The following is a 13,066-nucleotide window of genomic DNA, read 5'->3' as shown; positions in this document are numbered from 1 at the left end:
CTAAGCTCGTGCCAGGCCTCGGCCTTGTCCTTTCATTTCACCAAGATTCTCTGAGTCAAACTGGTTCTTTCTCATCAACCAACTTCAGCAATATCTTGGGCCTTAAGATTGCATCAGGAATCTCTTTCAGACAGTCGAGACTCGCAAGTATCAAACTTAGTCTTATTAATTGATACATTAAGTATCAGTTACTCCTTTTTACGAAGGTGTGTTTGAACTAAGAATCTGACGCTTCCCTTAGGTGTAGATCTGCTGAATATGCAAATGGTTTCATTAAATGTCATTCCTTATGTCTCTTTCTGTACTGAGTTAAGCTTTAACCCTTTCCTATACCAACTGTATGCGTGTGTGTGTATGTGTATGTGTATGTTAGACCAGTTTAGGTGTTTATGTAGGATGTTAGACCAGTTTATGTGTTTATGTAGTATGTTAGACTAGTTTAAGCGTTTATGTAGTTAATAAAACCTTACTTGTATCACACTTGATGTGGTTCATTGTTTGCTTATAACTGGAGTCACTTAATCATGCAGATTTATGCTACAAGCTTTTGTAGAATTGTACAGTAAGAAAGTTATTTCCCTTAACCAGGAAATTAACATTCTTAGAATTGACAAGACAGTTGACCCTGAGAGGTCAGCTAAATATCTACAGCGGATCTAAAATATTCATAATTAATTATAACTAGTTATGGTTAATTATTCATATTTCCCATGAGCTGATTCGTTACAGCAGTTTATTTGCTATTAGCATTATGAAAAGATTTGTAGATTTAGTGTCTTGTAAAATAACAAGCAATAAACCTCATTTAAATGAATGTTTTATTATTTGTATGATTATTATATATATTTTTTTACTTATTATTTATTTATTTTTGATGAACAACATTAACATGAAAGTTATTTACTTTTCATGCATACATTTTTGTGTATTAAATGAAGACTATACGGATTAAGTAAAATAGATAAATCAATCTATTTTCCTGTCACAGAACTATTAGACATATTTTTGATTAATATAGTAAAAGTAAAAGACATTTAAATAATGAAAGGCTGATTTAACTGAACAACATTTCTAGAATCACAATGCAGTATTTGTCAAACTCTTTAACATTTTTTTAATCTAAAAACTTTTGAAGTAACACTACATTAGATATTATGCTAACTTAACATACATTCATTAATTATGAAGATCTAAAGAAGTAACACCACATATGGATACTTTAACTTGAATATACATTGATTAATTAGTCGATCAAATGTCTGCAATAAAATTTGTGAATTGTCCAGCAAAGGCAAAACAATATAACTGCTTATTTAAATGTAAGTTTTAAATCTTTGAACAATGGCAACAACACTAGCCCAAAAAGTCAGACATCCAGTCATTTTCAGGCTTTTGGGGCAGCACAGCATTTGTATCAGTGTCTGTTGGATCAAGTAGGGTGGAAGTGTCCTGTGCTGGCTCTGGAGATAAGCCAGGAATGGATGAGAATATGTCATCTGGAAAGAAGTTGCTTGCTTTTGTCTCTGCAGCCTCACCTTGACTCTCTAACCCAGTGAAATCATCAAATGGGTTTGCTGTTCTTTCCACACTGAATGTATTTGTGCTTGTGCTGTCAATAACACTTGCAAAGATGTCATTTGGGAAAGGATCAGCACTCATGTGACCGAATGCAGCTGTAGATGGAACATTCTCAGAGCTGAAGAAATCTAAAGCTTCCACTTGAGATGACTCAATTAGCTCTTTGCCAGAAAGGTTTTGATCAGGCACATTAGAGGTTGATTGATTGCCTTTACTATTGAAAATATTATTAACCTCACTTTGAATTAGATTTGCCTGTTCAAGGTCAGGGCTTTTCTGTTCAAACACATATGAAGTACCTGATAGTGTTGATGGGTCACCTTCAGAACTTATCAAGTCAAAAACTTCATTTGGTGTCAGTTGACCATCTGTGATTCCCTCAAAAGGGTTTTGACTTTGACTCTCGCAGTTTGTCATAATATCAAAAAAATTATTATTGGACGTTAGAGTAGAGACAGTGAGAATTTTGTCTCCTCCAAAGATATCCATTGTTTGGACTTGTACATTGTTCATACCAAAGGGATCGTCAGTCATTTCTGAGGAAACACCGGCTTCATTTTTATTGACTTCAGTCAGGGTGTTTCCAAAACCATCTGAGTTTACCTCAATATTTGACTCTGACGAACCAAGAATATCGAGAGTGGTTTGACTGAGATTTGTAGAAGGGCTTAATGTTGTATCTTCACTTTCTTCTTGAGCTCCAAATGGGTCTTCTTGAATAAAGGAGCTCGCTATATCTACTAATGGAGTTTCCACTGATGGTGTTTCCAAATCCATAATGTCTGTCAATTTGCCACTGTGTGTATAATCAAGTATATTTGAACCTGAAAAAGCCACAACATCTGTGTTCGAGTTTGTTACTTGAGATGTAAATGCATCAGATGAATCAAGAAAACCAGTTGTATCTTCATTCTGAGGCAAAGAGGAGTTGAGGCTCTCTTCAAGACCTGATGGTTTTGAAGAGTCTGGAGAGGTGAGATCTACATGAATGTGTTCTTGTGAAGGAATAAGAGCCTCATTTCTATCAATCTCCCAAAGACCACCAGAAGCGGGCTTGTGTTGTTCAATTGACTCGAGATCTGTTAATGGCACCGTGTCATCAGCAGAGTTTCCATTAAGCAATAAAATGTGATTTTCAAGGCCCTCTGTTGGATTAAGTTCTTCTGCAGCATCACTTAGTTGGTTTTCTGTTGGTTTTCTGGGCTCATGAGGTGTATTTTGAAAGGAGGGCTCAGTCAGAGGAAGAGATACAGAAACATTTTTTTGAATCAATGCAGTGTCATATTCTGTCCCTTCAGTTGTCTCTGGCTCTTTCTCACATGTAGTTTCTATTTTGATATCTGGTGTTTTCTTTATTTCTGACTCTGTTTCAGAGGATGAAAAGAGTCTGCCCAGTAAATTTCTAGGTTTTATACCGGATCTTTTGCTTTCCGTTTTTGTCTCACTTTTGTTCTCTTTCCTAATTGGACCAGATGTGAAGAGTTTGGAAAGAGGGCTTTTACCTTTAGACCAAGACCCTTTATTCCCTTTATCCATGGCCATTTTGTCAGCAACCTTTGTGTTGCTTTTATTATCAGATTTTGGAGGCATATCCAACATGTCATGGTCTTTAGATTCAACCTTAATAATATCTTGATTTTTGGCGGTTACAACCTTGGCATTACTCTCAATAACCACCTCTTTCTTAATCTCTGCAACTAGCTCCAAATCACATGATTCACTACCTGGTTTGAATGTTTCTTTACCACATGCTGTGATTTCAGTTACCCGCAGTTCATAAAGATTCAGGAGTGTTTCCATCTCACTCGTATTTGCCTCATCTGCCTTTGTTTTTTCATCCAAATTGCTTTGCAAAGACAAGACATTTTCCTGTATTCCTATATTTGGAAGAAAAGTATCCTGCATTTGTCCGTCTAAATCTTTGGGATGTTCATGGCCAGATGAATTGTACATTGTGTCAATTAAACATTCCACAGGTGATTCCTCTATTTCTATTCCTGATTCAAAAGTTGTAATTTCTCTCTCTGCTGTCTTTACATTACCATTGACAACTGTATGTTCAACAAAAGCCTCAGTAGAGCTTTCAGCTCCTTCACTGGTGATCTCTGTGTTATCTTCCTTGTCTATATTTAAATTTGAATTAAACTGGACAGACTTTTTTATTTTCGTTGGGCTATCAACTTTCCCATCTTCAGCCAAACTGTGTTCTCTCACAGAATCTGGTCTCGAGGTCACAGAATTGAAGTCTTTGCTTGTCACTTCCCCATCTTTTGAAACCTTGCTTTGTGTTCCAGATCTATCTGCAGTCTTCTGTAATGTTTTTGAACCTCTTGGATGAGGTGTATAAACATCCCCTGAATGTAGTGTTTTAAACCCACCTTTTATTGTTAAGGGAGAGGCGTATGTGTTTGTCTTCTCATAAATCTGAGCTGACAGCTCAACTGATTTGTCCATTTCATCCAGCCCAGAATTAAACCTTTTCTGTTCAGGAGCATTTCTGGAGCTTCTCGCAGAAGAGTGGTTGTGATTTGACCAGTCTGTTGTACTTATTGAGGCTGAGGAAGTATTTTGTGATACAGGGCTATGTCTGGTCCTCTTGTTTTCCGGTGGCCAGCTAATTCTAAGCTTGTTCCTGGTGTCAGGACTTTTGAATTGATCATCACTGTGTCTTTGCCGTCGAGATGATGGTCCTCTGGGGTCATCTACAATTGCATCAACACATGTAGGCTCTGTTTTACGCGCTGAGCTCAGCTTGTTAATAGGTTTAGGATCCTCTGTTTTAGCAAGCCAGCGGTCTTTGTGTTGTCTGTGGCCAAAACCCTCATCATAGTTGCCCTTTTTCTTAAATAACTGATGGTAATGTGATGGGCAGTAGAACTCTCCATAAAGAGCAGAGTAATTGTGAATGCTGTAATGAATAATAGTACACCAGTGAAGATTCAAAGTTAAAGTATATACTGTGAAATAAAATTCCCAGGGAATCAAGTGTTATCATATTTGATTTGTGATTGGATGAACTCAATTAAAAATGCAATGTGAATTTGATTATATAGATTGTATTTGATCAGATATATTTTGAATACACATTTCCACATGTATTGTCATTATGAATCACAGGTTTGCACCAGGATTACACTAAAAACTTTTAACTGATTTGCCTTCTAATGTCTAGGAAATTGATTTCAGAATTTCACAATGGACAATTGGGATCTCGCTCTCACCTCAGCTTTTTATTACAGTGTTTGCAGCAGAAACAGTTACTATGTAGGATTAGTTTATCTGCCACCATTTTCTCCATTGGGTAAACAGGCATCAGGCACGCAGAGCACATCTGTTTAGCAGGTGACAGGAACTATGACAACAATATAGACATACATGGAATATGAGTTTATGTATGATATACACAGCATGAAGATCCTCCTATGGAAAAAAAATCTAAATTGTTATAGCATGCTGTTTTAGAGAAACAATATAATAATAATTTAAAGTTTTGTCTTCCTGGTAATAAAATAATTATAACAAATACTGCTTTGTAAGTATAGATAATTTTAATATACAGCATTTGAAACAAATATTTAAGATGAACACTTTTATTAACACTTAATTGCAACAGTGCAAAAACCCTTGCTTTTAAAGCATCACAATAAAACTTTTTATTGTACACACATATAAAATGAGGACCAATACAACAAACATATATGTAGTTTAATTAGAAATATGGAACTAAAAATCAACCAAAAATGCTACAAAACGAAATGGGCAGCCAGGTTAATGTTATTCTGTGTTGGGATGACCGAAAGTAACAAACACTTTTCTGTCTTTGTTTTTAGACAGAGAATTTGAGGAGAAGGTCTGGCCAGACCGTTGTGAAACAGGTGAAGCCATTTCTTCATATCTCCCTGGATTTGTAATTACATCATATGAGGCAGATAATCCACTCTCGGACTGCCTGGTAACAAATGTAGATCTTTTGGAAGAGAGGTAAGTATTCCCAAAGCAGTATATCTCTTCATATTTCTCACTGACAGTTTTAGTGCCAATGATTCCACTTGCAACCTCAGGAACTCGCTGTGCTTCAAGAATGCTGACTTTCCTTCTAGGACTTGGAGGACTACAAACATGGCTGGCTGAGCTTTTCTCAGGGGAGGATGGTTTGAAAGTGCTACCTGCATTAGGTTGGTCATTTGCTTTTGGTTTGTCTGAGTGAGGCTGTAGGGATGTGGGTGACTCCACAGGTTTTCTTGCGGCAGAATGAATGGAAATAAATGAAGGCGAGCAGGGGGCGTTTGAGCATGGTTTGCCCACTTGAACTTGATGAACTTGATGTTGATGTGGTACCTCTTTGGGCAGACACCTGTTATCAGTGCCCTGTACCTGTTTAGATTGCACAGGTTTTGCTTTGCTGGACACAATGCTAATTTTCCTAAGGTTTTTATTATTTGGAGAGACATTGTCAGCATTTAAGGATTCACTAAACAGACCTGACAACTCTGCAATGTCTGCCTCAGACTTTAAATTTGAGACCGAGTACAGAGCTTTTTTTATCGCCTCCTCTATTTCCGAGAGTTTAGCTAATGTCTGTTCTTTCAAATTGATGATGTCCATGCTTGCTTTCTCTAGGTCCTCAAATGCAGACTCAACAGAGGATATGCTCTCTACATCATCTCTTAAGCCCTCTGTCCCTGTGCCAGCTCTTGGACAATGTTTCATATTTTTTATTGGTTTGCTAATCCAAACAGGCACATTCTCAAACAAAGTCTTTAGAGATTTAACATCCACCTCACAAGTTTCCCCCTCTATTTCTTGAACTTTTGACAAAATGATCTTCAGCTCTTCACATCTCATAAGGTTTTCAAAGATCTCCATGGCTGCTTTTACGTTGCCCCTCATGATCTCGTCTTTGTGGACGGAGAGTCTCTGGCGGCGCTCATCTTCTGTCTCTCTCCTTGCTTTCTTTTCTCTCAAAACAACTTTGTTCTCAGAATCACTGCGCTCTTCAATAGTTTGATTGTACTTTGAAGGAACTTCACATAGTTCAGGTGTTGAAGGGGTGTCTCTGCTGGCGGAGTGTAACTCAGGTTTATTTGTGTTCTCTTTGGAAGTTTGAACTTGTTCCTGGATGGTTTCTTTTTGCACAACTTTAATTTTCTTTGGGAAAATTGAGGTTGTGTCTGTAGTGGTTTTCTTTTCCCCAAAATTCTGAAGTGCAACCTTAAACCCCTTGTTTAATTCGTCATTGTCCTTTGAATAACTATGCATACACATCCTGATCTCTTCTGCAGCATTTATCCTCTGAATCACATTTTTCTCCATTCCTATTCTATTACAAGCAAAGGAACCATCATCAAGAGGGTCTGTTTTACTGACTGATGGAGTATGTTGCATGTGGGAATTTTGAACCCATTGCTCAGTGTACTGCATCTTTTGAAAATCCATAGGATCGCTGAAGTTTGTCCTTTGAACTGGTTCATGAATGTTGCATGTTTCTACTGTTTCCTTTTTTTGCAAAAAAGTTTTGCTGGCAGCAACTTTGGGTGGGATTTCTGGAGTCTGTTGCTTATTATTATGCTCAGGTGAGCTTGGACAAACATGTGGGTTTTCTGCAATATGTTTGGAGCTGGTGGTGATGTGCAATGGCTTTGGTGGAATAACTGGCTTCTGATCTTTAACCTGATTACCAGGTTTTGGTGGGATGGGTGGTGGATGTTCGCCTTTTCCTGCAAAAGTGATAGAGGGCTTTGAATAGTCCATGCTGGAGCTAACAGATTCTGAATTCAGTGCCGAGATGGTCAGATGCTCACTTCCGGTCACTGAAACCGAAGAAGACAATAGAGTGTCAGATGAAGGCAAATTAACAAAACTCTGCTTGCATTCTACAGTCCTTGAGTCATTTGTCATTCTGCTTTGAGTGTAAGACTGTCCAGATTGTCTAAATAACATTGCTGCCTTGAAATCTCCTTTAGAAATATTAATGCTAGACTTCTCAAGAGACTGGAGTGTCTCTTTCAAATTTCCTCTAACAATTTCCTCTCTGACTACACTTCTCTGCTCTGTTGCAGCAGTTCGTAATGACTGAACAGCAGCCTTCACATCACCTTTAACAATATCCGACTCTAACTCTAAAACCTGAGGACTGTTATCTGTCGCTCTTGAGTCATTTTCTGTACTAACATGTATTATATTTTCTCTCTCTCCCACTTCATTCTGACAACAAACTCTTTCGTTGGATCCCTGGACCTTTTCTATGTCACTAACCTTTCGAAATGTTGTAGTAATCCGCTGGTTACTTAAGGAGGATGTCATAGACTGCTCCACTGTTGTGTTGCTTTGGCACTGAGATGATTCATTTAGATTATATAGCTTTCCAGGAGTGACAGGTTCTCGATCGACTCTCATGCTTTGATTCTTTGCCCTCTCCAGGGATCTTTTGGCAGCCTTAACATCCCCTGAAATTATTTCCTCCTTAATTAATGTCCTTTCATTTTCTTCTGAGCACATTTCTTCTGCTTCGACATTCAGATCGTAAATAGTGCCTGGTTTGATGACCTCACACTCCACATGTTTGATTTGTTGTTTTGCCCGCTCCAAGGATTCAAGGGTCGCTTTAATGTCCCCAGAAACAATTTCCTCCTTCTGGACCATGACTAGCTGTTTGACTGACTCATCAAGTTGCTGCTTGGCCGACAAAATATCCCCTTTGACAATCTCCTCCTTTGGCATGCAGTTTCCAATGCCCAGGTCTGTGCAGACCTCTGAGAAAACCTTTTTGACATTCTTCACGTCTCCTGGTACAACATCCAAGACTGTTCTTTCAACTTGCTCCCTTTGTTGATTTAGGTGTCGCTTTGCTTCCTTTACATCACCTTGAATAATTTCAATTTCATCTCTACAAGAGGCTGACAGTTCCTCCTCAGAAAGTTCTTGCTGTAGACTCTTAAGGTCACCCTTTTCAATACAGCTTCGATACAAATCAACATTCCCCCTTTCGTTTTGTTCCAGTCTTGAAGACGGTTTGGTCTGTTGGTTATGGACAGTGGCAAGGAGGTTGCCAATGGTGGATTTGACATCTCCTCGTGCAATTTCGTGCGACTCAGTCATGCTGATTTGACATTGGAGGGAATACACTGTCATCTCTGGCTGCCCACCTTCAGATTCTTGCATCACCAAGCCTGTCTTTATAGTTTTTTGTTGGACGAGCAAATTCTCAATAATTTTAACTGCTTCTTGGGTCTTACACTCTGCCTCAGGGTTGTCTGTGTATCCAGGCTGTTGAAATGGGATTTCAAGCACTGTGCTGTGCATTTTGCCTTGTTCATCCTCTTTAAGTAGAACAACTTTAGGTTTCAGGTTCGGTTTGAACAGTAACTGCAGCATTATGTTCCTGATGTTTCCTTCAACAACTTCCTCCTTTTGAACTTTAGGCACCTCGCTTTTCACAGTCTGATATTTTGCCATGTTTACATACATATAATCATTTGCCTGGATGATGATTCCACTTGAATGAATGAATGAATAATGACAAAGGCGGTAGAGTATGTCTGTCACACTCTCTACAGTGATTTTGTCCAGCGGTGTGGTCTCGAATAACCAGGTTGTGCTTTTGACATCTGCCTTGGGGATTTCTTCCTGTGATGAGGCAAGCTCTTTGGTAGATTCATCATTCTTTATTTGATCTAAGGGCTGTGATTCGAATAACCAAGTGCAGCGTTTTACATCTCCCTTTGTGTTATCCTCTCGATGTACAGTTGTCAAGGTGTTCTTCTCATCTGGCTCACCTTTTAGAGTATCAATAGGTTGATTCTCAAACAGCCAGGTTGAGGTACGTACATCACCTTGTTGAATGTCTGTAACACTCACCATTCGCACAAACTTCTTTTGGCCCACTTGCTCAGTCTCAAAGAGTTGCTTGCTTTGTTGCAAACTTTTCCCATTGCCTATATCTTCAACAACCCTCACCGATGGCCCTTCACGAGGTGTGAAGGAGTCAAAGGGCTGAGTCTCAAACTTCCAACGTGCTGATTTCACATCTCCCTGGCACACATCCTCTTGTGTAACTGCACGGATGACGTAGATTTCTTTGTCTGCTTGAATAGCGTCCAGTGGCTTGGTTTCAAACATCCACCTTGCACCCCTGACATCTCCTCTCATCACTTCCTCTTTATTTACAGTGGTAACTTCATGAAACTGTCCATCCTGGTCTCTTATTGCATATAACGGCTGGGATTCAAAAAGCATAGTGCTGGACTTCACATTACCACTACTGCTTGTGGGCTTCTCAACACTCATTGACTGGTGCTCAAGTAGTTTGTCTTTATCTTGAATTTTGTCCAGAGAGAAAGTTTCGAAAATAAACTTCTTGCTTCCAACATTACCACCCTCAACATCACTAACACTGCGAGTTATTCTGTCCTCCTTCTCATTAATGTCGCTTATAGGCTGATTCTCGAACAGCCAAGTGAATTTGTGGACTGATCCAGACTGAATTTCATTTTTCTGCTCCTTAGAGTCTTTGACACATTCACTTCCTATTTCATGAAGTGACTTGGATTCAAAGATTTCCTTGACACGTGAGACATCTCCAGACTGCATATCCACCTGACTGACATATCTTACATTTTGTCCAGAATCTGTTTGCTTTGTTATTCTGTCCAAAGTTTCTGTTTCAAACAGGTGTTTCACCGTCTTCACATTCATATCACTTTTTATGTCTTCCTGCACAGTACTGCTCAATTTCAAACTGAAGTTCTCCTTGTCTTTAATGTTATCCAGTGGCTGTGTTTCAAAAAACCAAGTGTGTGACTTCACATCAGCTTTTGGCACTGGTTCTACGTCCTGGTTCCTTTCTAATTTCTTATACAAAATGTCCATTGGTTGTGTCTCAAACAGCCATTTGCACGTCTTCACGTTACCCTTTTGAAATTCTTCCTGTGTTACTGTTGAACCGGCTTCTTTCTGACTCTTTGTATTAATGCAATCCAAAGGTTGTGTTTCAAACATCCATTTAGCTGTCCTCACGTCACTTGCCATGTCCTCTTGCCTGGTAATGCCCTTGATGAGCTCTACTTTTCCACTACCTTCTTCAAATTGGTCTAAGGGTCTCGTCTCAAACATCCATTTGTAATTCTGTACGTTCCCTTTGATGCATTCTTCTCTATTGACAGTTGAAACCTTGTGGAAATTTCCAGCACAGTCTTTAATTGCATACAACGCTGTGGTTTCAGAGAGTGAACGGTTGCCTTTGACATCCCCAGCTGTAATATCATCGATATGACTTTGTGCTTTCTCAGAGATGTTACTAAGAGGTAAAGTTTCAAAAAGGTTCTTGAAAGTCTTCACATCTCCTTTCTCAACATCTTGAACTTTGTTTCCACTATCACTTGTTGTTTTACCAACACTGAATTTCTCAAACTGCAGCCTTTTGTCTTTAACTTCGCCTTTTTCATCACTTGACACCACAACTATCTTGAGCTGTCCCACCTCATAGCTGTCTTTCAGAGTGTCCATGGGCTGAGTTTCAAAAAGCCATAGTGTGGATCCTACATTTCCTTCAATAATGGCCTCCTCCTTTGAAATTTCACCCACAGACTCTCCTTTAAGAGATGACAGAGGTTGGTTTTCAAATAGCTTTAGTTTGTTATGAACATCTGCTTCCCCAGAGATGTCCTCCACTGTTCCTTTGAACTTTTGTTCTTCCACAGCACCTTCATGAATTGCATCAAGCGGTTGGGTTTCAAACATCCATTTTTTCTTCTCAACACCACCTTTTTGGGCTTCCTCAAGTGAGATCCCGCGAATAATCTGCACACGAGCTCCTTTATTAATGTCGTTCAAGGGTTGAGTTTCAAAAAGCCAACGTGCTGTTTTAAAGTCACTGCTCTGGATTTCTTCTCTACAGATTGATTTGATTTCATGGATTTTGCCACTGCTATCCCTAATCGCACAACTGGAATCTGCTTGAAAGAGTTTGACTGTTTTCGTCACGTCTCCTTTGTTCTCCTGGAGTTCTGATTTGAGTTTTAGGAAATGTTGGTCTTCAGCTGAGCAGCAGCAGCCTAAAGCGTCCAGTGGTTTGGATTCAAACAGGAGACGTGTACCTCTCACATCTCCCTTCTGAACGGGTTCCTTCAGTATGACCTCCACGATTTCCTCATTTTCCATCTTTGATTGACTGATTGAATCTAGAGGCTGTGTCTCAAACAACCACGTGGCCGTGCGAACATTTCCTTTGACTACACCTGGCCTCTCTCCCGCTGTTGTGTGTTGACTATCAAACACTGAATGCTCAAACAAAGAGGATTTGCCTCTCACATCCACACCTTGAAGATTTTCCTCATTGAGAAGCTTTTTAGTTTCATGTGGGTCTCCAATGTTGTCAAGAGTCCAGTTCTCAAATATCCAGCGCATGGACTGGACTTCTCCCTGATATGCTGTGTCTACTGATTGGGGATTAATTGCACCTATCAGTTCATCATCTACAACATCATCAAGATTCATCTTCAGTTCAGGATGAATGTGTTTAAAAAGACGCTTCAGTTCACTTTTTTGCCGTTGTTGGTAGAACTCTGAGAAGGTTTCTTTTGGAGGTGGTACGGGCAGGAAGTTCTGGCTTTGAGACTTTTGAAGTGATTCCAGAACCTGAGGTCTTGGTAGAGGAGGTGGAGGAGGAGGAGGAGGAGGAGGAGGAAAATAATCATCTCCACTGGATGCATCTGTCACTTTTATCTGTTTGGCTACTTCTGCCATCTTGGATGCAAAGAAGAAGTATGAAGGTTCAAGTTACTCTTCACAATGCAATGAATTATGGTAAACACATAGAATAATGGTAAACTTAATTAAAACACAGTTAATATAAAAATGTTAGTATTATTAAGCTTAAAAGCCATACTTTACCTTTTGCTGAGTTTAGCTGGGAATAGCTGATTTAGTTTACTGCACACATATTCATGTGAGGTTTGACTTCATTCATGATGGTTTTCAGCCTTGTTAGTAGAAAATTCATGCTCCACAACAAACAGAGTTTAATTTCCAAACATTTTTGAGAGAGAAAAAAGAATAGGAACAAGAATATTTCTAGAATTTGATTCATTATGACTAAACTGCAACTAAATGCAGGAATACCATAAAATTTATTGGGATTTTTAAGTTGATCTAAATATTAATATTTTGCAAAAACACAACAAACTGTCTAAAAATTGTTTCATGCTGTGCCTTTTAGATACGTGTGACTTTTTACCTATTAAGAAGTCAATTTTACTTTCATTGTATCACAAATATTTCCTTTAACAAAGCTACATTTTTACAACATCACTGTTATGATGGCTGTGATTTTAATTTCATTATAATAGTACCATATCGTGCTTGTGTGGAAATATTGTAATAAAGCATTGCTAAATGAGTTCTTGTTGCGGGTTTTTTTTTTTTTATATGCTAAGACAGTCACAATATCCCCAGAGTTAAATCAACTCTGCTCAGAGAACATATTGTCCCA

The 13,066-nt window shown here is 38.8% G+C and overlaps 2 protein-coding genes across 4 annotated transcripts in view; one reads left to right on the top strand and one right to left on the bottom strand.

Annotated features, from left to right (window-relative positions):
* The window catches only part of LOC107589879 (solute carrier family 22 member 13-like), a 3,435-nt gene extending 1,895 nt beyond the window's left edge, over positions 1 to 1,540 (top strand). Inside the window, exon 6 of the mRNA XM_016278453.1 lies at positions 1,358 to 1,540. Within this exon, the coding sequence (XP_016133939.1) occupies positions 1,358 to 1,540 (183 nt within the window). The remainder of the gene's footprint in view (positions 1 to 1,357) is intronic.
* A 3,586-nt stretch (positions 1,541 to 5,126) lies between these two features.
* Positions 5,127 to 13,066, bottom strand: part of LOC107589818 (xin actin-binding repeat-containing protein 1-like) — an 11,700-nt gene continuing 3,760 nt past the window's right edge. The window contains exons 1-2 of one of the 3 annotated variants that reach the window (XM_016278355.1): positions 12,469 to 12,653; positions 5,127 to 12,321 (exon numbers count right to left, since the gene is read on the bottom strand). In XM_016278355.1, the coding sequence (XP_016133841.1) occupies positions 5,353 to 12,321 (6,969 nt within the window). In that variant the 5' untranslated portion in view covers positions 12,469 to 12,653 and the 3' untranslated portion in view covers positions 5,127 to 5,352. Of the gene's footprint in view, positions 12,322 to 12,468; positions 12,654 to 13,066 lie in introns of those variants that run through there. The other 2 variants (XM_016278356.1, XM_016278354.1) reach the window with 2 other exon arrangements.

This window comes from Sinocyclocheilus grahami, unplaced genomic scaffold (assembly GCF_001515645.1).
Source record: "Sinocyclocheilus grahami isolate Dianchi unplaced genomic scaffold, SAMN03320097.WGS_v1.1 scaffold121.1, whole genome shotgun sequence".
Taxonomy (NCBI): domain Eukaryota; kingdom Metazoa; phylum Chordata; class Actinopteri; order Cypriniformes; family Cyprinidae; genus Sinocyclocheilus; species Sinocyclocheilus grahami.
This window is presented reverse-complemented; position numbering and strand designations above follow the sequence as displayed.